Source organism: Scomber scombrus, chromosome 16, assembly GCF_963691925.1.
Source record: "Scomber scombrus chromosome 16, fScoSco1.1, whole genome shotgun sequence".
Taxonomy (NCBI): Eukaryota; Metazoa; Chordata; class Actinopteri; order Scombriformes; family Scombridae; genus Scomber; species Scomber scombrus.
The window spans coordinates 13862367-13888945 of record NC_084985.1 but is presented as its reverse complement, the minus strand read 5'-3'; the positions used below and the strand labels follow the sequence as shown (position 1 = coordinate 13888945).

Here is a 26579-nt window from a genome sequence, read left to right as displayed (position 1 = left end):
ACTCAGGTTATTGTTCCAACACTGCTGGGAGTTTTTCAAGTCAGGTTTTAAGTTGCAGCACAAACACTGCAATTGTGGGATTTTTTTCCTCTTAAACCTAGACCTCGCTTCCTGTAAGTAACAGTTTGTGGATTAAAGGAAACTGATTAAGAGCTGCAGGGGAGACAGAAAGCAACTTATCTTCCACAGCAGCCGAGGCATGAGTGGACCTGCACGGTGAGAGATTAACAGCTGCTTATGGCTTTATGTAACAGAACAATGTCCAGTTCATAGACACACAAACATAGACATTTGCACAAATGCAATTGCACACAACTACACAATCACATGCAGTATTTGAGGGACTGGAGAGGGATTTCAATTTGGCTTTGATGTAAACCACCTTGACCAGCTCCACAGGGAGATCAGAGGTTGTCTACAGATCAGGAGCCCTGCAGGGAGTCAGTGTTTTACCCAAGGACACTTGAGCAGGGTGGACCCAGATTTGTGTTGCATTGTCCTCACCGCTGCAGCACCCTGCTGCACACAGTGAGAAAAGTGGAAGTTTCCAGGATCGCAGGTATCGTAGGTAGTAGCTTCTGTTGTTGGCTTTTTTTTATATATTGAATTTTAAGCTGTACTGCACTACATCAACTCTTATGACAAGCTTTCTCACACTTTTGACTTCTCTTGATATTAACAACATAACAGCACCCTCTTTTGGTTGAGTCTAACAAGTGTTCGCCAATGGCAATAAAGTTGTTCAATTTTCCAGTCATTTGGCTTACAGTATGTAGCTCTGGGCTGGGCACAGACAGTAATACATGCATGGCATAAACTATTAAGATGCATGACTTCATTAGTTAAACTGTAAAATGCACTTCCTGAATTGACTGCATAAAGCAGTGGCTTCCAAACGTTTTAGATTGTGATGCCTTATGGCAAATAACCTCCACTTACAATATTTGAGTCCCTGATTAAAAGCAGAAGTTTCTCCTTTTATGGTTTACATCAAAACTTTTACATGACTCTTCATAAATCTAAAGTAAATAAGTACTGGCCTAGAGAATACATTCAACTTTTCTCTGTTTGAAAATAAAGACAAACTCAAGACTTTCTTTACAAATTGTATTTAGTTTGTACATTGTTTAAAAAGGTACAAATCTTGTTAACGCTCTTTGACATAAAATACAGTTTCATATAAAATAAACAACAATACTCATGGAAACATAAAACATAAATCATTGTTGCACTGGCATCAGTTTTGTTTACAAGAGAAATACACAGCACCAGTCAAAGGTTCGGACACACTATCCATTCACTTGAATGAAAAAATGGCCAAACTTTTGACTCGTAGCCTGCTATAAATGTTCATGTTCATCTGCTATTTACAGTTCATAAATACACTAATTAATGCTATGTTGAATCTGACGCTTTGTTAAAAACAAATGTATGAACTACGTGCACTCTCATTTTCAAGAGTCCCTGAACTTGTCGGAGACTGAATGGTCGTGAAAGACTGAAAAAGAGAGAATGAGAAAACTTGGTGTTCTACATATGTGAACTTTAGTCTGTGTTACAACACAAAGTGATGCATCTAAGATTACTATAAGAATATCTAAGTAAAAATAAAATGTACAGTAACACAAATGCCTTCATAGTATAGATATGGCCCAGTCTTTGGACTTAAAATCATTATACATTTATCAGTTTGTGTATGAAGATGGTAGGTGTTAAGAACAATTGCACAGTAACAGATAAATATGCTTTTATAAGGAAATAAATTAAAACAAAAATTAAACTTTATCTAGCAATGAGGTAAGTATTTGGTTAAGAAATATAATAACAGTGAAGTATTGTAGGGTTTTTCGCTGACAGATTCCAGTTTTTGCAGAACTAATCTCCGTTTTCTTGAGACACTTGAGTGTAAAAATCACATGTCAGCGGTATGTCACGAGTTTGAGTCCAGCTCCCAACTTTGTGTCTTCTTAGGTCATCTCTTCCGTCACTCACTGCTGTAGATGGTCCTTTAAAGCATACTTTCCATGAGAATAAAGTTTTGTTTTGGCTTTCCTACAGGGAGGGCGAAATATGTGATCGCTGATGTTTTTCTTTTCAGGATATCTCAAATTCACCTAAAAACAGTCAGAGGCAAGGCTCAGTTACAAAAGCTTCCCACATAAAATGAGTCTGTTTAAACCTAAGGTAAAATGGGGTGTGACAACAATAAAAAATATAATATAAACTTGCAACCACTTTTCTGATTTCAGTCTTCCTTTTTCCTTCATATTCCAAAAAAACATGTTAGTATTTCTTATCGCAAGCAACCACTTTATAGCAGGCGAGAGGAGCTGCTCAGTTGGTGGCCCTTTATGTAAACAATCATTTTAACTTGCTTCACATGGCTGCCATGTGATTCCTTGATATCTCTTGAGATTGAGATTGTTATTTTGATCCCCCCGTTCCTTTTCTCCAGCCGCCAAACACAGATCTTCCCTCCATTTTTAAACAAGCAGTCTCAGAGTAGTTTTAATAAAGTGACGGCTTTATTTCAAAGTCTGAAATGTGTCCTTTTCCAGTTGCTTAACATCCCTACTCCACCTTCCAGATGGCGATCTTTCCATCGTGTTTGGCAGCGCCGCTGAGGATGTACCGATCCTCAGCAGAGCAGAGCGTCGTCACTTTGTCGTTGTGACCATGAAGCTCTTTCAAGACCTGGTGGCGCTCTGTGTCCACTATGTAAATCTTCCCTTTGGTAGAACTGCGGGCTACACCTCCAACCCACACCTGGAGAGATAACAAAGGGGTTTTAAAAAAAGGGACAAATAATGTGTCTCATGTTGCTGCCGGAATTTTAATCCATTTGTAGGTGATTTTAAAAAGGTTATGCACACCTGATTTTTGACTTTAATCATGCAGTAACATCCGGTGCAGTCTTGTAGCACCACACGCTGGAATGGTTTCGTGGTGTCCTTAATATGCCAAATACACACTTCTCCTGAGTCCAGACACACACTCCACAGCTCTTCCCTCTGTCCCAAGAAAAAGGGTCACAAAAAAGGATAAGTGACGTGCTTATACATACAAATGCAGTGAGATGAACACAGGTAACAGTGTTCCTGTGTGTGTTTGTGTGTGTGTGTTTGTGTGTGTGTGTGTGTGTGCGCTACCTCAGGTAATAGCAGTATAGAGCTGAATGAAGCCGTGGACCCTTTGTGTTGCTCTGGCAGGTTCAGTCGATGTTTCAATGAACCGTTCCTCCACACCTCCATTATGCTGTCCCTGGAGCCTGGAGAGTGAGAGAGAGAGTGACATTTGGTTTCTATCTTCAACTATTAGTTTCCCACTTAAACGCTCCAGTGAGTGTGTGAAACTTACAGCACCAGAGCGATATGTTGCAGCTGTAGACGGACTGCAGACGATCACAAGAAAGGCGGAAGTGCTTCTTAACCTGAGAAGAAGTGACAATAATGAAAAATAAATCAGGAGTATAATAAAACAGGATATGGTTAAATGAAATGTTCAATCCTTGAATGAACAGATCAGTTCTCAAGCACTTCTCAAGTCAAGTCAAATTTTATTTATATATCACAATATGTCTATTGTTATGTTATAAACAAAAGCAAACAATAAGCCGGGCAGACATGACACACTAGTGCCTTCTAACATCTGTGATGGTATTATAGCAGCTGTTACATAGTGCTTGATGAGAAAATGATCTATTAAAAAAGAAAACCAATAAAAATATTGTTTACATCATCACCAGTTTTAGCAAAATGTTGTTTTGAAACCGACCTGTAGCGTTGCGATATCCCACACCATCACGCTTCCCTCTGCACTGCTGGAGTACGCCACCTTCTGGCTGAAAGAGCAAAATACATCAGTAAGTGTCTGATTTATATTTGAACGTTCTACATGACTGGATGAGTTTGTTTTTAGTTACATACTGTACACTTTTATGTTAATAACTTCTAATAGTGTGAAGGCAGCAGTAATGATTGAATGGTTGATTTATTACATCTATGCGATTATTTGCCTACAATTTTGAAAATGAAATAATTGTTTACATCATTTACCGAGCAAAAAAGGAAAACAATTGCAGGTGTCATCCTGATTTATAGCTTTCTCAGTTTGATGTCATTACAAATAGAGTCATTTTGGAATTTACAACTGTTAATGCAAAACTAACAATTTGTAGATGTCACCTTGGGTTCTGGAAAATTTAATTTAATTTTTTTTTTACTGTTTTCCAATATTTAACATACAGTATATTATACAATTAACCGGTCGACCAAAAAGTGTCACATCAATTAAAATTAGGAAATAATCATTAGTTGCATTATGAATGATGGCTTAATTGATTTATGATGATTAATGATGTATGTAAATAGACCATGCAAAGTCGTTTCTCCTCAGCCAAGTCTATTACTTTCTATATCAGTACTCTTTGGAGTGCTTTATAGTGTTTATATCATATAGTGTTGCTATGGTTACCAGCAGGTCATCATTGCTTGCACAGCGATTTTGAACCGTGAAATTGTTGACCAGAAATACATTTGACATGTCCTAATGTACAAATTTAACACGCACCTGCCAGTCATATATCTTTTTATGCAGTATATAAACTATAAAAGGAGCATGTGTTAAATATAGACAGTACAACGGCCATTAGTTAAAATACTGAATGTCAAAGTCAGGTGCATTTAAATGGTATCAAAGGGTTTATGACAGGAAATGATCTATTTTTTTTATGGCAGCTGATGGAGTGTTTGACCTGTCTGATTGAATGTAACAAGGTGTGTGTGTGTGTGTGTGTGTGTGTGTGTGTGTGTGTGTGTGTGTGTGAGTGTGTGTTACCTATATTTGTCTGTGTCAAGTGCCAGTCCGGTGACCTCTGCCCTGTGCTCAGTCAGCTGTCTGTTACAGACCATGGCCACCATGCTGATGATGTAGATAACTGAGTCCTCAGAGCCCATCCAGACTTGGTCTTTGTCAACTCCCAGCATACAGTTCTGAAATAACAGAAATAGGAAGGACTATTAGACACCATACTGAATAAAATTATACATTTTAACACCAATTATAGAAAAGTTAAGGGCCAATTTTTGAAAAGAATAAAATGGTTTTTTTTAATGGGGAAAACAGAGAGAAGGGGTATACTGCATACTTAATACATTTTACATTAGTAACACTAATTTGTTTTGAAACAAGTTATGTGATTAGCTGGTGAATTTACAATGATCTATACTGAATCTTATACCTACTTATATACGCAGGGCTTCATACAGTTTGATCTATCTGCGACTGTATTGATAATCAGCTAATCATTATTTGTTATTTTTCCAGCACATATACATTAGCTAGTAGTAGTTACTGAATTGTGATGATTTGCTACGTTTCTTTGTCTTTCGTGATAATAAATGAAACATTTTTAGGTTCTTTAACAAAAAACATCTTTTCTTCAGATGCAGTGTGTCAAATTCTTTTCTCCACCATCCTTTTCACTTTTTTTCATGCTTGCATGATTGTAGCTTGATATATGTATTTGACAACAATAAAGGTAAATACAACACTACTGTCACAGTTATGGCACACAGATAAATAGTTGATCTGATAAATACAATAAAAGCTAATGATTTCCATTGTTATCATTTTATTATTGCAGCCTCTATGTAAAGCACAGTAGGTGTTGTCTTAACAGTTAAATGTAGCAGGTATGTTTAAAAGTAAGTAGATCAAGGAATGCATGGAGAGAAACATTACTTTGGGGTTTGGGCCAAACTGAAAATGCTGAGAGTTTAGACTTCAAAGAAATTAATTGTGTACTACCTGAATTTCGCCACTAGGTGGCAAAACTGTTCTGATAAACTACTGTAGTCAGCTACACTCACAAAATCCTGTCCACCCTATGACTTCTAGTACTAAAGTCTGAGTTTACACATTCAAACTTGTGGAGAAAATGTGTTTGTTTGCAACTGCTGGCACTAAAGCTACTGAGCAATAAAAAATTGCTCAGTAGTAACCCCCCAGATATTTATTTCTAGTTTTTATTTTAATTAGCTGTCATGAATTAATAATCTGCTGTAAAAGTGACAAAGCATGGCACAATGTTTAATACATGACCTGGTAGTGAACTATGTGCAAATATTATGGTGCAAATCTAGAGAAAACATGCAGTTCCTCCCTTTATCCCTTTATCATTATCTCTATTTCTCTCTCTCTCTCTCTCTCTGTCTCTCTCTCCATCTCTCTCTCACACACACACACACACACACACACACACACACACACACTCACAGATAGGTTAACATATTTCATGTGACTGTGACCTGCATGTGTGGAGTAGAGGTCAGTCAATTAGCACAGTCTTAAGAAGTGCCTTAAAACTTTGCACTCGTCCCTAACCTCATTTACCCAGAACGATCACCTAAAGCAGCTTCAAGTTTTCACTTGTTTACATTTTTGTACTACGACACAAAGATTTGAACAGATAATGTTTTGGTTTTAGGTGGAATCAAAACTATTCAAACACACATTATAAAAACATGCGCTTACTAGTCTGAACATAATAGTGACATTGTTTGAAGAGAAGCAGCAGGGGCGAAAAAATAAACCTGAGGAAAACAGTTTTATCTGTGTCTGATGTCCGTGGCATGCCTGTGTTGTTTATCTGCGGATTCTGCCCAGTGATTGGAAGCAGTCAAACATCTGGAAAAGTGTTTTCATTTAATGAAGGAAGAACGACTATGGGGTTGGAGGTGAGCATACATGAAAACATCCAAGTTCACTACAGTGCATTATGAGTTTGAACAGCATTAACTATTATTACTTTTTCTGATATCTTACAGTAAGGAATATCAGCATGATTTCATTTAAACATCTCAAACAGATCAAAGTAACTGGACTGTACAAGAAATCGGGTTAATTTGGTCTAAACATTGAAATAAAATGGAAATACCTGAGGAGGTGTACAAGTCTAATAAAATGAGTTCTTTACTGCTGCCAATTTCCTCTTTTGCTATTACTGAGAGATATCAGTGATGGTAAATCATGCCCACATATTTTGGCCTTGCCTATATAAAACCTTTTTCAGAGAAAATGAGACATTTAATGTCAAGGTTAATGGGGGTTAGTATTCAGGTTTAATTTCTTTCTTTTATATTTTGGATATAGGCCTAAAGGTAGTATATAGATATTTCTGTAACAGTGATATCTACCTCCTGAAGCTCCAGATGGCAGCAAGTTTAAAAAAAAGACCTTTTCCAAGACATAGTCTCTACGCTCCATGGAAGGATGACTTAACATCCTTTGGATATAGAAAGAAAGTAAAGAGTGAAACACATTGGCTGAAACGGTATTCTTCTTAAGAAACAGATACTGATACCGTGTAATGCTTATTTGATCATTCTTTGTTACTCTAACTCTCTGCCTAAATCCCTGTATAGTTGGCTTTATCTGATACTATGTGTGTACTTAATTGTTGACCTGGTGCTCCTGTTCTTGTTTTGCTAAATATAAAATAAAGAAGTTGCCTAAAAGTTAAAAAGTTATGATACAGGTCAAATGAGGAAGCAAACAATAATAATAAGCAAACAAATATCTCACAAGTTAGTGACTCCCATCTTTCAGTAAAAGCCATTTTTTATGAACTAGGCCAACTTTGTATCTGCTTTATTTGTGTTGATGTGCACGTGTGTGGGTGTATCTTTGTGCAGTGTGTGTCTTTTCTTTTTACCAGTCTTGCGTTCCCAACATGACAGGTATGTGTGAGGGACCAACTGGAGGCATCAAACACCATCACCTTCCCCCCACTCACAGACACCCATAACTGACCTGAAACACACACACAGTATTTATCAGTTACTTCTAAACATCTTATCACAAACTTGTGACCCACAGCAACCAGTGTTTACTCTTTCAGAAGGCCAAGTAGAAACGTGAATATCAGATGAAACTTAGCCAGTGAATTACTATTAAATGTGTTTTTATACAGTTTACAAAGATTACACGAGTGAATTTTAAATACTTTCTATAACAACCTTCATAATGATTTGAACACAAACTTCTCAGTTCAAAATTCAAACACTGCATGTTCAAAACTGACTCCACCCAGGCTTCATTTAACGGTCAGATTTCCTGTAACGTATGCCACACTTTTAGCACCGTGGGAGGGAAAAAAAAGAAACATCCTGTATTTCATAGGATGAGAGTGAGAGAGCGAGAGGGACAGTGAGACATGGGAAAGAGAGCGGGTAGAAACTGAAATAGAGAGGGAGAGAGAGAAGCGAGTGGAGAGGAGAAGTGGGAGTGAGCTGGCCATGTGCCAGACATTCAATTCAGTGACCTATATTCAAACCAGAGGGAGAAACAGAGCGAGATAGAGGCAGGGTGGAAAGGATCTGAATACCCAGATTTGTTCTTTTCAGCAGCAGAAATCCCAAAGAGTCAACCACTACTGAAAAACTGTGTCTGTATATGAATGCATCACTGACTGCGAGTGTGCATGTGTGTAAGTGCTGGAGGTCAGTCTGCCACCAGCAGGGCATCTAAGTGGCCCCAGATGGTCTGTCCACTGAAAGGCACAGCTTTGTAGTTTGCTTTTCAAGCTGTTCCGGATCAGTCTTCCTGCCACATAATACACCGGTCTGCCTAACCAAAGCGGGCTGTAAACAACCATAAACAACTTTTGAGTTTTAAGGTCAAATGTGACGATGGGGGGGATTTCTTAATGAGTGACTGATTAAGTCTCTCAGTAAAGTTTTGGGCCACAACAAGCTGCCAGAACAGCTTCAGTTTTTCTAAAAGATATTCTTCCATTTGGTGTTTTGATGACGGTGGTGGCCTGTTTGGTTTTAAATCTGAACTTTGTTAAGATCCAGTGAGGAGTCACATCATTTACACACTCATCAAACCATTCAGTGACCCTCTTCTACTCTGCATGGGGGTTATTTTTCTCCACTTATTCATGTGGGTTTTCCCCAAAATTTGTCACCCAACTGTAAAGCTAGAATGAGCAACAGTTGTGTGGTTTACAGTTCACGACCAACTCCTTTAACACTTTAAATAACTCACTTTGACTCCTCACACACTTATCATTTCCTTACTGATCAGAATTTGACAACTCGGGGGAATAACTGTACAACATCTTACCACACATACTCAAGATTATTCTGAAGCTACAAACTACATGTACTCCTATTTGCTGTTTTTTTCTGTGTCTATACTTTTGTAAATTGTTTTTCAGGTTAGTAATTTTAAAAAGGTACTGTCTATTTAAAAAGGTACTGTTTTTTAAAGGAATAGTTAAAATAAATGAAATAAAAAAAGTTTGTTTTATTGTTATCCTTATTTGCGTACATGTCCAGAGTTAGATGAAAAGATTGATATCATCGGTTGAAACATTTGTTATAATATAATACAATCATTGGAGCTTAGTGTGAGGTCATCTTCCCTTTAAGGCTGATATCACTCTTATTTCTGGAGGTAAGATAGCTGTGCTGGTTGGTCCAGAGAACATGGATGTATAAAGAGAACTGGATAAAGGAACAGTGCTGGGCTTTGAAGCAAATTTCACATAGTGGCCAAACTGCGTACTTACAACGTCACGTGATGCACACTAGCCTAAAAAGACTTTTTCCCATAGACTTACATTACGAAAAGATGTGTGTAAATCAGGGAACACCCCCTGTAAAATGACTCATTTCACTATCCGAATTTGATCCATTTGGTACAATCACATTTCGGAAGTCTAGAAGAGTCTCATGATTGAATTGTTTCATCCCCATTCAAGTTAGCCGAAGGGCGAAACCAGAAGTTAGTCATCTCAGCTGGCGGACGTTTTCAATGAGTATGCTCCTTGGGCACATGTGGCCCATAGAGCATGTGCAGTATGTTGTCATCTGGGTGATTTCTTTACAGCGGGAAGTAGCTTTTTTGGTTTCATGCGCCACTGAGCAAATTTTCATAGGAATGAACGGGGCCCTGCCTCCAATGCTGTTCTTTTAATGCATCCATGCCAAAGAAGGCCTGGGAATTACAACTAAGAACATGTGTACATATTTACTGTGTTTATCACTGACACACCCAGAGTGGGAAAGCAGCATACTTGGTGTTGATGTTCATGATTGCCTGATTTGAAATGGGTGTCTCTAACTTATGATGTGCTTTCACAGCTCCACTGGGAAGGCAAAGCTGTATATTTATGACTCTTTTGTTGCCACAGCCTTGAGGACAGACTTTTCTCGGAATATTTTCTGAGTTCTTGACTGACTTCCTTTTGCAGCTTCCAGGTACCGGACGAGGAAGTGTTGTTGAGAAACTCAATGTGCAGCTTTTTGACAGTTGCTCTCTGCGTTTGAGTGAAACAGAGCCAGTGATGAAAGAGAAAAGGTGAACTGTGTGTGTGTGTTTGTCGGTGAATGTATACGTCAGTGACAGTGTGTTGGTGTCATAGTTGAAACTCTGGACTGTGAAACCGCCCTCCCACTTTGAACAGCCAATCAAATAATAGACTCTCATAGTGACCAATCAGAGAGAGAGCAACCTGACACTTGTCACCGCAGAGGAGATTGCTTGGTTACAGGACTGTGTGTGTTTGTACCTGGTGTGTATAGAAGTACATCCACGGCTTGAGGTGCAGCCAGTTCCAGTGAAGGGTTAATTTTGTGCTTCAGTGTCTCTGCAGTTGTCTTGGGGACCATCATGGGCACTAGAGACAACACAAACCACAGATAAAGGGAAGTAAATAACCTTTCCCATGTTGGGAATGTGCAAACATGAACTGAAAACTACCAAACAGCAATACAATTTTCAAACCAAATTGTTGACAAGCAGTGTGAGCCTAATAGCATACTCAACCAGACAAAAGCTACAACAATCATACAAATCATTTTCATCGCCATGACCACCCACCTTCCATCTTGATACGGTCAAAGTGAGCCAGCTTCGAAGCAGCGTAAATGGCCTTACTAGTCTGAAGACTGCCCACTACTGCATCCATTAACAAAGCATTGGTCAGAGCCTGCTGCATGTACTGCGGGTCCTGGAGAGAGAGATCCATTTACAACATGTAAAATAACATTTAAAATCCAAGGGTGACATTAATGACTTTTTTAAAAGAAAGAGTATAAAGTGCTATGAAAAGAGGTGAAGGCATGGATGTATTATAAGAGCTGGAAAACAGACTGAAAATGGTGCCCACTCAGTCAAAAAACGCCAAAAATAATTGCTTGCTTTGGGATTGCTTCCACATTGTGTGGCTCACTGCACTGTGCAATAGCATTTCCCCAACTGGGCCACCTACGAGTTCCTGCTCGACCCACAGACATCAGAGATTTTTAAATTGCTTTTCTTAGCTCGGGGAAAGTTTTACAAATATAAAACCACCGTGGATCAAAAATTCATAATGGAAAGAGTCAAGTGACCTTGTTTGCGGGGTTCTGTCAACAGTTGTACAGATGTTTCTTTTATAATGGTGGTCTATGGGGGAATTTCTTTTTGGGCTAAATTAGATTGTTCACTGCAATACCACAAGTGTCCACTGGGAAAAACTAGCTGCAAGGCTGAGTAGAAGGTAGAAGAAGGTATTAAAAAGATTGGGTCCGTGGTCCTGGTCCCAATTTGTTCACCTTTTCTTTCTCCCCTAATTTCCTGTCTTCTTTTTACTGTTAAAATATACATAGACATTTCTATTTAAAAAGTTCTCCAATATTTTGGGACTGGCGAGAATTAATTGAAAAGATTAATACCACTCTCAAATCTGTATGCTAATTATGAAGCTACCACCAAGACATGGTTAGCTTAGCATAGCATTAAGACTGGAAATGGGGAAACAGCAAGCTTGGCTCTGTCAAAAGTTAACAAAACTTCACCTAACCACATCTCTAAAGCTCACTATTTAACACATTCAATCTCATTTAATTTATTAGTACAAAAAAACCCCATTAAAAAACCCTGCATTACATGTGTTATTCTTGCACATAGATTATTTTATTCATTTCAAGAAAAGAAGTGATTAAAATCTTAAAAACAAACACAACAAATGGCTACTTTCAAAAGTAAGTCTACTGATCCAACACAGATCCAATCAGGCATTAGGAAATCCATACACTTTCTGCTACAGTTGACAGTGTAAAAACGGATGAGGAGAGATAATATTATTTTAATTAAATCTTGGTGCAATACTGTTAGCTTATTTGACAATATTGCTGCATATCTGACTTGTTAGCAAGCTGGCTGTAAATGGACATAATTCGTCATAATATACTGGCTTTACTACAATGACCGCAAAAATAAAGAGAACTGAGAGAATACAGACAATAAAAAAGACAAGGAAAAAAGCAGACAGTGCAGACAGAAAAAGAAGTGAAGTGAGGAACAGACATGTTACAGTTACATCAGCTGGTTTCACAAAGGAAACCCTCTGTCTTTGTTCAATGTGTATTTATGTGCACAAGCATCTAATGGAATTTCAACCACACCCACAAAGGTCACACAAGTTAAAAATGCAAACACGCTCACACACACAGACACAAACAGACACACATACGCACACACTGATACCTAGTTAAAGTATGAGTAATAAAGGCTCATGATAACTCACCAAATGTATTCATGCACGTATTCCTCTCTTTTGCAATTCCCCTCTTCTCCCACAAACTTTAAGTATTTGACACACACCCTTCAGTTACAGCTTTACCTTGTGCTGGTCAGCCATGTTGCGTCCGGCCCACATTTCTTTGACCATCAGGTTCCAGAGTTCAGTCTCAGTTTTCAGATTGGCCTCGAATGCCTCCTTCCTTCCCCGAACACGTAATTTCAGGCTGGGGATTCGCAGAAGCAAGAAAGGAGCCGAGGACACCTTCACCTCCTAAAAGGAAGGAGATGAAGATAATATGTAAATCACTATTACAGGGTCAATGTAATTAAATGTATAATACTCATAAACCTACACATATAATCTTTGTCCTTTAGGTTCAAGGATAATCACTCAACTCCAAAAGCCACCCAGCTGACAACTCTATCTTCATCATTCCTTTTGTCTCACCTCTAAATCTCTGTACTTTGCCACCTCCACGTATCCCGGTCGTCCATCAGTGAGGAGGAAAAGCCGGCGCTGAGTCATGGCGATCTTCCCCACACCGCGGCTTGTCTTGACTGAGGAGGACAGCTTAAAGACGCACTCGCTGGGCTCAATGTGCTCCAACACAGACGCAGGTAAAGACACCTAAAAAATTAACAAAAAGACCCATACACATTACGTAAGAATTAATAGATTAACCAAGAACATAATTGTCAGATTAGTAAATAATGAAAAATAATAGTTAATTGCAGCCCTACAAGCAAATGTCCAAAACCCAAAGTTCAGCTCAGTTCTCTATGATATATGACAAAGTCGCCCAGCAAATCATCACAAGAAGGAACCATGTTTGGCATTTTTGCTGGAAAAGTAACTGAACAGATAATCCTTTTATCAAAATAGTTGCCTTTTAACTTTCTGCCAAGCCACTAAACTATTCGACTAATCGCTTCAGCTGTAGTTTGTTTAAATCAGAAACAGCTGTAACCAAAAAGTGGTATTTTCAATAATAATCAGCTGACAAACGCAAAATGTTTATTTTCCATTTAAACCTTTCTATCATATATATGAACATATGTATATAATATGTAATATTTAATAATGTATGGTAAGTAGATGTGGGCCACTATGCTGCATGTTACCTCTTGTGCTTCAGTCTCAGTCTCCTTCCAGATGGTGTAAAAAACTCTAAACAACTCTGGACCAACCTGCTTCTGAAGACCTGCAACAAACACACACATACCTTCAAAATTAGGATAACAGTGTGTCCTGTATTGTCCTGTGTCAGCAGAGCCAGATGATTCATGTATGTAGATGATTCCAATAATCATCATTTAGCCTGTTCTGTAACACACACACACACACACACACACACACACACACACAACACACACACACACACACACACACACACACACACACACACACACACACACACACACACACACACACACACGACAAGGCAAAGTCCACACCAAGCAGTTTAATCTGCCAGCATGCCTGCAGAGAGAGCTGTTGGGGGTTGTCGTCTTTACTGTATAATAACGACTGTGAACAGTACACAGTCTGTGCACTCTCCCACACCCAGCCAACATCCCATACCTACACAGCACTCTCTAATCGGCCACTGAGTGTAGTCGTAGTTTATTAACTGTAGAGTCCCTCCAATTTCTATGATAATGATCCACCATCATGTCATGGACCAGCATCATGTTTCAACGGGAAATAATTAATGATTAACGTTATTATTTACGTTTTTATTACTTAATAAAATCCCTTTCTCCAGCGAAAGGAAAACTTCATATTTGCACACTACACTATGAAAACCTCTTTCCAGTGACATGATGTGGAGCACAAGATAAGTTCTCATTACAGCCTTCCTTCCTGAAGTAAGATTCCCCCTTGTAACTTTGATTAAACTTCAGCTTGTGAAAAAGTACCCCGAGTCCCATCTCCTCACTGAATCATATTTCCTTCTTCCGTCCCTTTCTGCACAGGCTTATCTTAAAAAGTAAACAAAAGTATTTCTTGCTATTCTCTCCACAGCTTTTATTCTTCTCTTGCCTTCTTGCTAATATGATTAATCGGAGTTCACAGGGTTGTTATCAGGTCACTGCTGCTCTCACACTGGCTGGAGTGAGAACATCAATTACATGTTTAAATGTGAATCAAATGCCAGGGGTCTAAGCAAAAGGGTTTAAGCAAAAAAAGAGCAGCAATTGACCAGTTAAACCCTAGTTCTACCTCTAACACCCAACAGCCCTGCATAGCAAACTCTGTTTCTTCAAGAAGGGGTGAGGTAATAATTAACCTGAGGAATAAATTATTGCCAGGAAAAGGGCAGAAGGATTTTTATAGCAGGATATTTGTGTACATGAGTGTGTGTGTGTGTGTGTGTGTGTGTGTGTGTGTGTGTGTGTGTGTGTGTGTGTGTGTGTGTGTGTGTGTGTGTGTGTGTGTGTGTGTGTGTGTGTGTGAATGTGTGCGTGTGCGTGCTAAGACAGTTAAAGTAAATGAGCTAATGAATGTTCTTTTAAATAATATGGAGTTTTCTTCATCAAAAACTCTCCTGGACCATAACTTTTGTTCCAATCTAAATCCCTAAACTATATCATATCTCCTTGGTAAAGTATATACACCACAGACATATTTTAATAAACTACTTACCGACAGTTAGAGCGTCAAAAAGTCTATGAATGGTTCCTTGGTCTTTCACGATGCCGGACTCCTGGACACATTTCACAAACTCCTCGAGCTGCATGTATTTTTTCGGCAGCTTGAAGCGTTTCACAGCATCTTCCTCATGCCCGTCGACATTTTGCGCGCGTTCCCGTTCCTGGTCCCTCTTGACCCGACTGATGAGTCGTTTGAGTTCTGGACGTTTGTCCGCCTGTGAGAGATTTTGACAATGAAGGAAATGTACCCATTATCAGAGTTGCCATTAATATATCAGTTTTCATATTAGCATAGAGACTGAAATCTGTTAACTTTTGATTGAGTCATTGATGGCCATTAATATGCCCAAAGTTATTGATAAGGAGAGTCCATTGCTTTTTATTGAGTAAACTTGTTTGCCAGATGACATTTATATAATCTATATAATACATATTTATTTATTTTATGTAATATCATAGTAATGTTATAAAGGAACATTTTAGTTTAGTATTAGTTGCAAAGAATGAAAAAGAATATGTTTACTTAAACACATACATATTATATCTGCAGGTTAAATTAATCCACGTAACAGTTTTAACAACTCCATATCACAGATTACAGCACAGCATCGTCATTCACGACGGCCTAAACCAACCTGTATGCGCTCAGCTTCAAGCAGTGAGTCCACCAGCGACTTAACCATCTGAGATGGAAAGATGTCAGAGTCGGTTTTATAAAGACTCTGGAAGTCCTCCAGTGCATCCAGACGCCTGTTGGACACAATGTTTACCAGACCACGCAGGTAGTGATATCTGGACAGAGAGACGGATGGAAGAGTTTAGACAAAGGAAGGGTCTGACAAAGTACAGTCATTTGGTTTATTTGAGTTTTACATTTGCTATGTGTACAGTGTTAAGTGTGGATATTCTGTATAATCTATGCAAGGAAATTAAGTTATTTTAAGTTTTTCGTACATGACTTGTTGCAATTGTCAAATGAACACAACATTATTTAGGTAAGGGTTACTCATGACAGTACGATAACTAGTTTTGTATTCTTTTACAGTAAACTAATGACATCTGGCAGATGTCCTGTCTGATATCTCAGAAGAAACAGAGCAGTTTGAACAGCAGCTAAAGCAAACAAGACCACACTGCTATACTATGTTTCCTCCAAGGGAATTTACTATATTTACAGCAGTTTACTTGCTTCCTTACTTCTAATAAAGATGTTTTAATATTGGATTCACTGTCTACAATTCATGGTGCATAAGCACATTTTAATTAAAACCACTTAAACTTGTGAAATATTTCAAAAGGTTTTGTCAGCTAAAAATGAACTTCCTTCTACAAAAACACTGTTGATAAATTGTTTGTTTTCTTTGACCTCTCCTCAAGAGTACCTGGCCAGCAGAGCAGATACATCGGTTGGTGTAGCGTTAATAGCCTTCCCCAGGGAAGCTACCATGTCAGAATAATAGTTTTGGACGTAATGATAGGCCAAAGGAGGGGGGAACTCTGGGAGACGGAAAATCTTGACTACTGGCTGAGGAGACTTCAACCCTAGTAGGAGAAAAAGGAAATTATGAATTTGATTAACTTTTTTTGATAACTGATTATAAATCCACTCCTCATCTCTCCAATGGCACCAACCAATATCGGGAGTCATTTTCCTGAGTGAGGCTGGTCTGTTGGACCTGATGGCAGTTGTGGCATCATTGGCAGGTTGCTCTAGGTTTGGCAGGCTAGCTCCAAGCCTCTTGCTCAGTCTGTTATCAGGGCTTGTGTAGTTGGTGTAGCTGCTCTTGGACAGTTCAGACATGGGAGGACGTCGAGGAGACTCTGTCATTGCCCGATTCCTGCAGAAAGGAGACGCATTTTGAGGATGAGTTGGTGCTGACAGTGGGTGGTTGGGAAAATCAGGTACAGAAGGTTAAATAAATATGGTACAAGTCAATACAGGCAATGTCATAAACCCAGATGATTAATCCTGATGTCTTTTCATGTGGGGGGGGCATCATCCCGGCAACAACTGCAAAGGAAACACTGATTCATCATTAATTGCTACCTTTGCTGGATGAAAGTCAAGTACAGTTATTCACTTCATGACTGCCTTTGTGAAAAAGTAAAGTGAATGTGTTTTGCCTGGTTTAGCAAATGTAACTGTTTCCGGTCAGCCCTGTGGTAGCCACACAAAAGTGTCAATTCGACATTCTGGGAAAGGTTTGTATCAGCTTTCTTGGTGAGATTAAAATGGGAACATAGATACCACTCTTATGTCTACGTTAGATGTGAAGCTATAACCAGCAGCCAGTTAGCTTAGCTTAGCACAGTGACTGGAAACAGGGGGAAACAGCTAGCCAGGCTATGCCCAAAGATAACAAAATCCACCAAAACAGCACCTCTAAAGCTCACAATCTTCACATCTAACTCTCTACGAGAAAGCTAACAAGCACATTTTCCAAAAAGCCAAACTAATATTTTAAGTGTGGAAGGGAGCATGGAGAAAATTAAGTGATATGATTATATAATTTGTGGAAAATGAACTCATACCAGCCACAGCTCTCTAACACCTCTGCTGACATTTTTACATATCTGTGTCCCTCATTTAAAGTGTGAGGAACATTACGACTTAATTTGAAACCTGGGAATTGATGAATATAATAGACATGACATGCATTACATAATTTGCACTTATGACATCATACCTATGTGCATGGTTACGCGTGGTCTGCTCCATGCGGCTGAAGGTGTCACGTTTCCTGTTCAGCCTGTCTCGCAGGAATGAGTGGAAGATATGAGTTTCTAACACCTGGAGACGACAACAAAGAGAGATATACAGCACAGACAGTCAGGGTTTGTGTATGTGTAAGTGTGTACAATATGTCTATCTATTGTGTCAGTGTACCTTCTTGTAAAAGGGCTGATCTGCTGGTTCCCTGGTCCTCAGAAATTCCTCACTGTTAAAAACTCTGTGTTCATGGTTTAGAAAGTCCTGGACATCTCTGACAGAGTGACAAACAAGGGCAGACAAAAAGAAAAAACAAACAGAAAAAGAGAGAAATTGTTTTAATTTCACTGAACTATTATCTTTGACCACTGGCCACACACACATGCACACACACAAAGATCCCTACCTGAAGATGTTGACCACTAGCTCTAGAGCGATGTTCTGTATCTGTTTGTTGAGTCGTTTCTGCCAGTCTCTGCGCTGACTTCGCAGGACGTTGGCATCAGTGCCTGCTCCGAGGTGACACAGCTCCAAGTCATAGTGAAGTTGGAGACACTCTGCCCTAAACATCCACACACACATACCCAGAAAGTATGTGAGAATAATGTTGTCCAGTGTGGCCTTAAATGACTAATTTAATTCAGTAATCTAAACTGTATTGTAATCTGATTTATTTAGAAGATTTAGATTTTTGATCCAAGTGAAGGTTCAACTGCAGGTTTGAGTGGCAAAATGGTTTCTAGTAAACATAAATTCTGCCTAGTAGAGTGACTTTTTGTTGAGATGTGTATTTGACTGTTTCATTTTAAAGTGTTGCTTGACTAAAAACACAAAGAAAATCACCTTGATGTAAAGCTCTCAGCTGCAGCCACAGGGACAGCTGGTAGGTCAAGAGTTTCAGACAAGGATGACTGAATGATGCCATCATCAACATTCACAAGGATTAGGTCCTCTGTCTCCTATACACACATATACACACAAACCCACACAGATATATAAACATAATGTAGGTACAATGGGTACAATTCATTACAACATAGAGCTAACGGAGCAGGGCTCAGTCATCTGAACAGACAGCTACTGTTAAATATGTGAACTAAGCTTCTGTAAGACACTTCTGCTGCTGCTGCTACGTCAGGCTTTATATGAATGCAGTGGTGAATAAATACTTATTGTTGCTAATGAAAACACAGCTAGGTCAATTAAGACTTGAATTAAATACTAGCCATTTAATTTTAAAATATACTGGCAAACAGACAAAGCACTATAAGGCAAACATGCAGAAACAATGTATTTATATGGTAAATCTACTGTTTCTGACTAATGTAACACTATTACTTCCATCCATAATCAACACAAGATTCAATGCTATAAAATATTTCTCTCCTAGTATAAGGATTAAAACAACTTGGATATTACCTGAATAAAAATCTCCCAAAACATGAGTGATACTCACTGCAGCGACCTCTTCAAAATGACTGATGTGACATCCCATCAAGAAGGCAGTAGGAGCCATGAGGAAGTCAAGCATTCCTCTAGCCAGCACAGGAACATAAGGCTGCTGCCAGGACAGAGGCTGAAACAGATGGAAAGGCAGATAAGGAAAAACTTGAGGAAATGTTACAATATGTGGGGGAAAAAATACTGTTACTGTAAAAATACATGTTCCTCCTACACTGACCTGCAGGTACAGCAAAAGACTCTCTGCAACCAGAGTGAGTCTGGCCCAGTCAGCAGAGAAAAAGACTATCCTCTGTTCTTGGAGGAGGCAGGACAATACCTAAAGAGGGCAGGATCACAAAGAGTTAACTGGAACTGAACTTTTCATCATGACAAGCCTCAACTAAACAGTGTTCTGCATTACCTGGAGCAGTGTTGTGTGTGAGAAACAAAGGAAAGGTAGATGCAGGTCGATGTCGATAATGGGGCTGTCCTGATCCTCCCTGGATGGAAGAACCACCTGGAGAGGACGGAGGCTGAAGGACTAACACAAAAACAAACACATATGTTACTTAAAAGAGGAATTATCACACAGAAAGAGGAAATTTAGAAAGAGTAAGGGTCAGAAAAAATAACACAAACAGACAGATAAATGCAATAAATAACTCATTACGATAATAGGAAGAGAGACCAGGACAGATAGAGGTGGCTTGACAGAAGGAGAAGAAACTGCAGAGTGCTTTCTGACCACATGTAGCTGTCCAGGAGGTGGTAAAGGGACGAGAGACAACTTGGCTGAAAATTCCTTGATTGTTTCCTCGAAGTCGGCTTGTCTTGCAGGTCGCAACTGGACAAGGAGACTAAGAGATAAGAGGTGGGAGACAGAGTAGAGCTACATATATAATGTCTCATTCAGCACTTTACAAGTCAGATTACCCATCAGCTCAGTGTATTTAAAAGCAATCATTACCATGACAAGCAGTCTCTCAAGGCATTGTAGTAGGGGAACTTCGAGATGACACACACAGCATAGGGTGCATAAAGACGGGACTTGGATGGATTCCACCTATGGCCGTTCTGGACAACGCCTTCCTGACAGGACTGACAGGTCAGACAGCCAATGAGAAACAATTGTTTGAATTCAAAAAACAGCGAAACAGAGTTCATTATTATGTGTGTTTGTGTGTGTGTGTCTGTACCTGCACAGCTCTGTAGTACTGCAAAACAACTCCATGGGTCCGGTTCCCAAACAGGTCAGTAAAAACCAGGAAGTGATAACTGTCTTCTTTCAGCTCATTGGCTAGCTGAAGACCACCTGGACAACGGAAATCAATGGTATTGTTGTTATTCATGTTCATGTCATGTGGGAGTTCTTGTAATTACCAGTTTCAAACTTGTAAACAGCGTCCACATCTACATCTAATTGCGAGTGTTGTAATGATTAATCGGAAATTAATAGGCAACTATTTGTCATTAGTTATTTGACAAAGAGCATGTGCAATACATTTAAATGGTTTTAGCTTCCCAAATGTGATGTGACATAAAAGGCAAAACATATGGACTTAAGACAGCCAAAGAGCATTGTTCAAGGTAATTAAACCCAAATTAAATGGATGTAATCCTACACTGACAATTCTGTCATGAGTTCTACATACTCACAAGTCATGAACTTGGGAACATTTTAACCTAATTGTCAATGCTTTATTTATAACCAAATGCAGTGGAGTACAGAGTCAACAAACTCTTAAAACCTGCAGACTGTGTTCTTAGAAACAGTGACAGTAGGTGGAGCAGACATGGCTACCACTGAAAATGTCAGTCCACAAACATTGCTCATCAGTTTCTGTTCTTTCAGATGCAGGGCTAGAAACATCCAACAGCCAAAGAAACATGAAAGGAGATCCCAAATAACTGCTCAAAACCTCTTGAAGTAATGAAAGTTTTGTTTAAAAAGAGACTGTCAAGTGTTGCTCCCATGGAAAATGGTAAAACTTTAACAATGGAGATGACGAAAGTTCAAATCTGTAAACCTCCTTACATACTACTTGATGTGTAATCTACATTGTGGAATTCTAGAAAGATAGTGATCCATGAAGGTAGCTAACCAGCCAGAATAGAAAGATTAGAAATCAAGACTGATCTGGGACTGTAGTTGTTCTGGTGCAATCCTGGTAAGATGGTGGTCCCTCACAACATGGCATTATACAGTTAGACCAGTAGCAATCAAAGTAAAAAAGTGAACCAAGCATAAAAAGGAAAAAGGAAAATATTGTTGCTCATAACATGTTAGTTTTTCTCAAGGTAAGAGACTGGTGTGTTTACAGAACAAACAGGTCTGTGTTTTTCCACACTGCATTAGTCACTTTAATACAAAAACATGTTTTTACCAGGGAAACAGAGCTGTGGTAAGGCAATGAGGTCCAGATCCTTTGGAACGCTGATGTCCTCTGTCGCTGAGGACACCTCAGCATGATTGACTGTTTCACCATTAGGTGAAGTCTCTGCACCGCGATCTCGCCTCTTCTGCAATCAAATAAAACGCAAAAAATTTGCATTTGATTTCTGAATTAGATATACTAAGAAAAGAAGTTATCGTGGCCTGAAATGCCTAATGCTTTAAGGGGATATGAGGGTGCTTGTGAGCTTGTGCACATAGCCAACATGAGCTTCCTCATGTCTCTCAAAACATTTTCCAACAACTCGAACTTGCCAATATTCTGTCAGATTTAATATAATAACCAAATGATTAACTAAATGATTATACCTTCTTGATGAAACTTTTCCTCCTTTGCACACGGCTGAACGCTGGACCAATCACCTGGCTGGAATTGGTCTCCTTGGAAACAAATGGCGGCGCATGGACCTGCAGTACTTCAGCTTCCAGCAAGGGGAGTTCGGTTAACTTACTCTGCTGATGAAGTTGCAAAAAAGTGTGGAAGTTTAGAGGTTTATAATTTTGGCAACGCAGTAATTTACAACCAACCCAAAAGCAATTCTAATATCCTTTATCATTTCCTTCAGATAAAAGTCTAGCAGGTACATATGCAACTGTGAAGAAATCACTGCTAGCTAGAGGTAATTCTAGGTTTATATATGTTTATACTGTCAACTGTTCTTTTCAGATGACAAAGATGAACATTTTAAAACCTTATTTTTGGCATTGTTCAAAGGGTTAAATGAATAGGGATGGCTGCCCAACATACTTCAAGAGAAACTGAACATCCCATCAGAGGTTGTACTATTAATGGTCATGAATTTGATCATATATTTATTGTATATCTTACAAACTTTGCTCATGGTACACCATTAAGCATTTTGATGTGGAATGCTTTTCTTTTCGAGTATGCAGGGTGTAAAGGCAGCCAACATGTATTTGTGTGTGTGACTGTTTTATTTCTCAGCATGCACGTAGTATTCCTTGTCTGTGTGTGTGTATGAGTCTATGTACCTGGTATATGCCTCGAAGCTTATCACTGTGGGCTCCAACCACTACACATGCCTCCAGCAGTCCTGACGGGAGCTCTGCCATCACACACACTGCAAGAAAAACAGATTGTGCATTCGGGTGAAATGACATCATCACAATTTATTAAATAAGGAGGTTTTTTTTAATATATATATTGTGCACCCTTTTTGTAACTACTGGTAAATCTGAGATCATAGATGACAACAATGGCAGTGATGATTCAAATACAACATGATTCACAACAAATTCCAGTTACTGATCTCATCTGAGTTTGAGTTTCACAAGGACATAACAAAACTAGAGCTTGGGTTAAGTAATTTGCAAAACATATGATCAACTAAATAAAAACTAGCAGAATTACCTAATTACATACTACACACACACACACAGAGACAAATCTCTGTTGCCGCAACTTCCTCCAGATGTTTTGCAGACACATACACACTCCACCAACACATTCAGACATAGGCATCTAACTCACACAGAGACACAAAGCAGATGTCAGGATTTGGTTACTGGTGCAGGAAACCAGTTTGGTCATCTGTATCAGAGCCACAGATGGGAACTCAGGTTACGGTTACTGTAGCAGTATTACTTAGTCATCATTCTTTTAACATGTTTTCAGTTACAATTTTCTAACACGTATAATGTGTGATGTGTGAAAGGGAAAACTGTTTTAACCCTTTTTCTATCAAATGACCCTACCTTCCCATATAAATGCCTCTATCCTTTTACACTGTCCGGCAGATCCACAGACATCTGACTTGCATTATTTGCAGCCGCAGGCAAAAGCAATGATAGCACACTCTCCATTCCTCTTCTTTCCTCTCCACTTACTTCGTAAATTTGTTCTCTCTATCCGTCTCCTTCTGTTTTGTTTTCCTCTCTTTTCTGTCCTCACCTTCGACAGTCTTGTTCGCTTTCTTTCTCTCTGTCTTCAGGCCATTTCAACTTCTGACTAACTACCCTGCTGTGTCATGGAAACACACTAAAGTTATTTATTCCCTGAAAACCTTTAATTTTGTAAACTCCTGAGTGTGGGGGAGTATGAGTGTGTATGTGTTTGCATTGCTCGTAAACTCAACCACTGTCCACCATGTGAGCAGTTTTAGAGCTTTCTTGCAGTCATTAACTGGCAGGCAAACATTTAATAAAATGCAGATGTCATGCGTGTGAGACTGAGATTCAGAGAAAGATCAAAAGAATCCATCAAGATGTTTTCATATTTTTTCTGTTTGCACTTCAGTTCATCATTCCCTAAAAATGTCCAAAGGCTTTGCTATAACAGCACTGTGTTAAGTAATTGTAGCATCAACACACCAAACAATATTATAAATAAGAGGTTTGAGTAAGAACTAGTTAGCTTCCCATGCTGGGAGAAGCAGACAGAGGCTGTTCAGGAGTTTTAACAAACAAGTTTGGCTTCATAACTTTCAGAGAGGAAGCTGCTTTGATGTAACCGACACAATTTCACCAACAGTTGCCATAGGTCAAGTATTTTATAGAACTGAAAAGACGTATGGAACAAAGTTGCTTCCAAAATGGAAGTGTTTCAGAGAAGTAAAACATTTTTAAAAGTTAAGGAAAGTAGCTTCAGGACTCTTTATGTATGATTTCTGTGCCACAGCATGGGTCTGAAATTGTTTATAACCTTGTAATGCTCGAAAACAAAAAAACAATTTATAGTTGGCACTCTTCCATGGACAACACATGGGTGAATGGCTTGATTGATCCATTATTTTTCTCAATTTCTATTAAATTGAGGCATCATTTTTTTGATTCTATTAGCAATGCTAGAATCAGGAAAAACTTCTAATCTAATATTTAATGTACTTTGCATCCACAAACTCAGCTGTCTATTCATAATAAACAGAACAGCCTTTGACTCTTCAGCCCACTTAAATGACAAACTCAAGAGGAGAGCAGTGTTTAGTGTTTACTGAGATGTTCTTGGACACATGTAAAGAGTCTAAACTATTAAAATGGGTGATACTCTCCTTTAATGGGCACCAGCACAACATTTACTAGGGTCTAAACTAGTTAGTGACAAAACAGCAACATTCATCACCTGAACCAGTAGACAAATGAAGTAATGAATGCAGTGCATTTGGTGCACTTAATCTCTTCTATTAAAATAATGTTTATGTATTTGTTGTTTCAAACCAGTAACACTGTGCCAAAAACTGCCTATTACATTAAAGCTGGTACACTGACTAATTTAGTGGCAAATTAAAAAGTATTAGCCAGCACCCCTGGCAAGACACATTTTCCTTATTCATTAAACTATAGCTTTTTCCAGAGTTCCATGTGATTTGTTTTATCCACTACAGTCTACAACCCAAATATATTTAGTTTACTGTTATAGAAGGGTTTTTTTTTTTTAAATCATAAGTTTGTAATTAGGGCTCTCAATTAACCATTTAGACTGCAACTAATGATCATATTCATCATCGATTAATCAATTAGTATTGGTCCATGAAAAGTTACAAAAAGGAGACATCCTGAACCAACAGAATTAAAAGATATCCAGCCAAACAGGACAAAAATAAGACATAAAATATTCACATCGGTGGAGCTGATATCAGAGAATTGTGACAATGTTTTCCTTAAAAATGACAATCATCTGACAATAACAATCATCTATTGTATCTAAATAGTTGTTAATTCAATAATTGGCAACTAATCAATTAATCGTTGCAGTCATACGAGACACTTCTCTCGGATTCATTATAAAGTTATAGATTAAAAAAAAATACATACAGTGCAAAAATAATAAGTACATTTTAAAATCTGTGTCTCCACATTGAAAGTTATCTTCAAAACACAGATCGGATCCAGCAAACTGACACTAAGTCAGCTGAAGTCAGCACTTGAGTCTGTCTTTGCTTAGACCAGTCGAGCAAGATTCTTGACATAGCAACTTTAAAATCACTGACCTCAGATTAACTGGATCATTTCCACCGGCAGACGGTTTTAACGGTACACCGATGAAGACTAAATCGGGTCCAGTTCGTTGTCAGAAATCTGTCTCACTGACTCATTCTGTGAAACTCCACAGTCGTGACTTCAATACTGGCTTCTGACACATACACATACATGCGGTCCTGTGGTTTACCTTTCTGGTCTCTGTCAAATCCTGCCTCTGATTGGCTCTGACCGTGATGTTCTAACCCTTACCCAATCATCTCACTCCTCGTGCTTAAACTTAACCGAGTGCTAGCCAATCAGAGGCAGAGTAGGGCGGGTCTTCGCGTAATGCGGGTGGGAAAAAATAACGCCGCAGCTGCACCTCTTTACAGTTCAGGGAGCTGCATAGAAGGATACAATGGCGCCATCTACTGTATGTTTATTGTACTGCTATACTTAAACACATTGCCATTATACAGTGCATTCACTATAATGTTAGATTAATTGATTATATCAGACCATATAACTCCAGTCCTTCAGATCCTTCACTGGCTATCTGTTGTTTTCAGAATACAATTCAAACTCCTCCTTTTGGCAAATACTAAGTGGTCCATCTCCACAGTACATCTCTGGGTTTAAATCTAACCCCAGCACATCTCTTTGGTCACAAGATGGAAAACTTCTCCATGTGCCTTCAAATATTTGGTGTTGGCCTTTAAAACAGCACCAGTTCTCCTCAGTCCACTTATATACATTGTGTTCAGGCAGCAAGGTTGATTCAAGTATCTTGGAGAACTTGCCACTGTTCTGTGGATTTAGGCATCT

The 26579-nt window shown here is 38.8% G+C and overlaps 1 protein-coding gene across 4 annotated transcripts; it reads right to left on the bottom strand.

Annotated features, from left to right (window-relative positions):
- Window positions 1-1099: 1099 nt before the first annotated feature.
- dennd3a (DENN/MADD domain containing 3a) lies at window positions 1100-25912 on the bottom strand. Of its 4 annotated transcripts, none has more exons than XM_062436001.1 (30): window positions 25784-25912; window positions 22830-22918; window positions 22146-22292; window positions 21769-21904; window positions 20581-20696; window positions 20352-20482; window positions 20130-20241; window positions 19806-19925; window positions 19623-19721; window positions 19398-19517; window positions 18785-18900; window positions 18348-18503; window positions 18119-18215; window positions 17919-18022; window positions 16864-17069; window positions 16614-16773; window positions 15867-16023; window positions 15224-15446; window positions 13699-13778; window positions 13025-13204; window positions 12677-12847; window positions 10891-11020; window positions 10580-10687; window positions 7715-7812; window positions 4837-4991; window positions 3775-3841; window positions 3358-3430; window positions 3150-3268; window positions 2874-3011; window positions 1100-2766 (listed from the first exon to the last, which is right to left on the bottom strand). In XM_062436001.1, exons 2-30 carry the CDS (start codon window positions 22908-22910, stop codon window positions 2572-2574), a joined length of 3795 nt encoding a protein of 1264 aa, XP_062291985.1. In that variant the 5' UTR covers window positions 22911-22918; window positions 25784-25912; the 3' UTR covers window positions 1100-2571. The 4 variants fall into 4 exon arrangements, with proteins under 4 accessions (XP_062291985.1, XP_062291986.1, XP_062291983.1 ...); XM_062436002.1 differs by having other exon boundaries at window positions 22146-22289; XM_062435999.1 differs by lacking the exon at window positions 25784-25912 and having other exon boundaries at window positions 22830-23044.
- Window positions 25913-26579: the final 667 nt, after the last annotated feature.

Bases quoted from the DNA above. Each gene is read 5' to 3' on its own strand.
- dennd3a (XM_062435999.1), bottom strand. From the start codon at position 22,961: ATGATGTCATTTCACCCGAATGCACAATCTGTTTTTCTTGCAGTGTGT. The intron at 17,070-17,918 runs GTATGATGTCAT...TCCTTTCTGCAG, and splicing joins ACGCGTAACCATGCACATAG to GAATCGGGCAATGACAGAGT. The intron at 12,848-13,024 runs GTGAGACAAAAG...CCTTCCTTTTAG, and splicing joins CAAAGTACAGAGATTTAGAG to GAGGTGAAGGTGTCCTCGGC.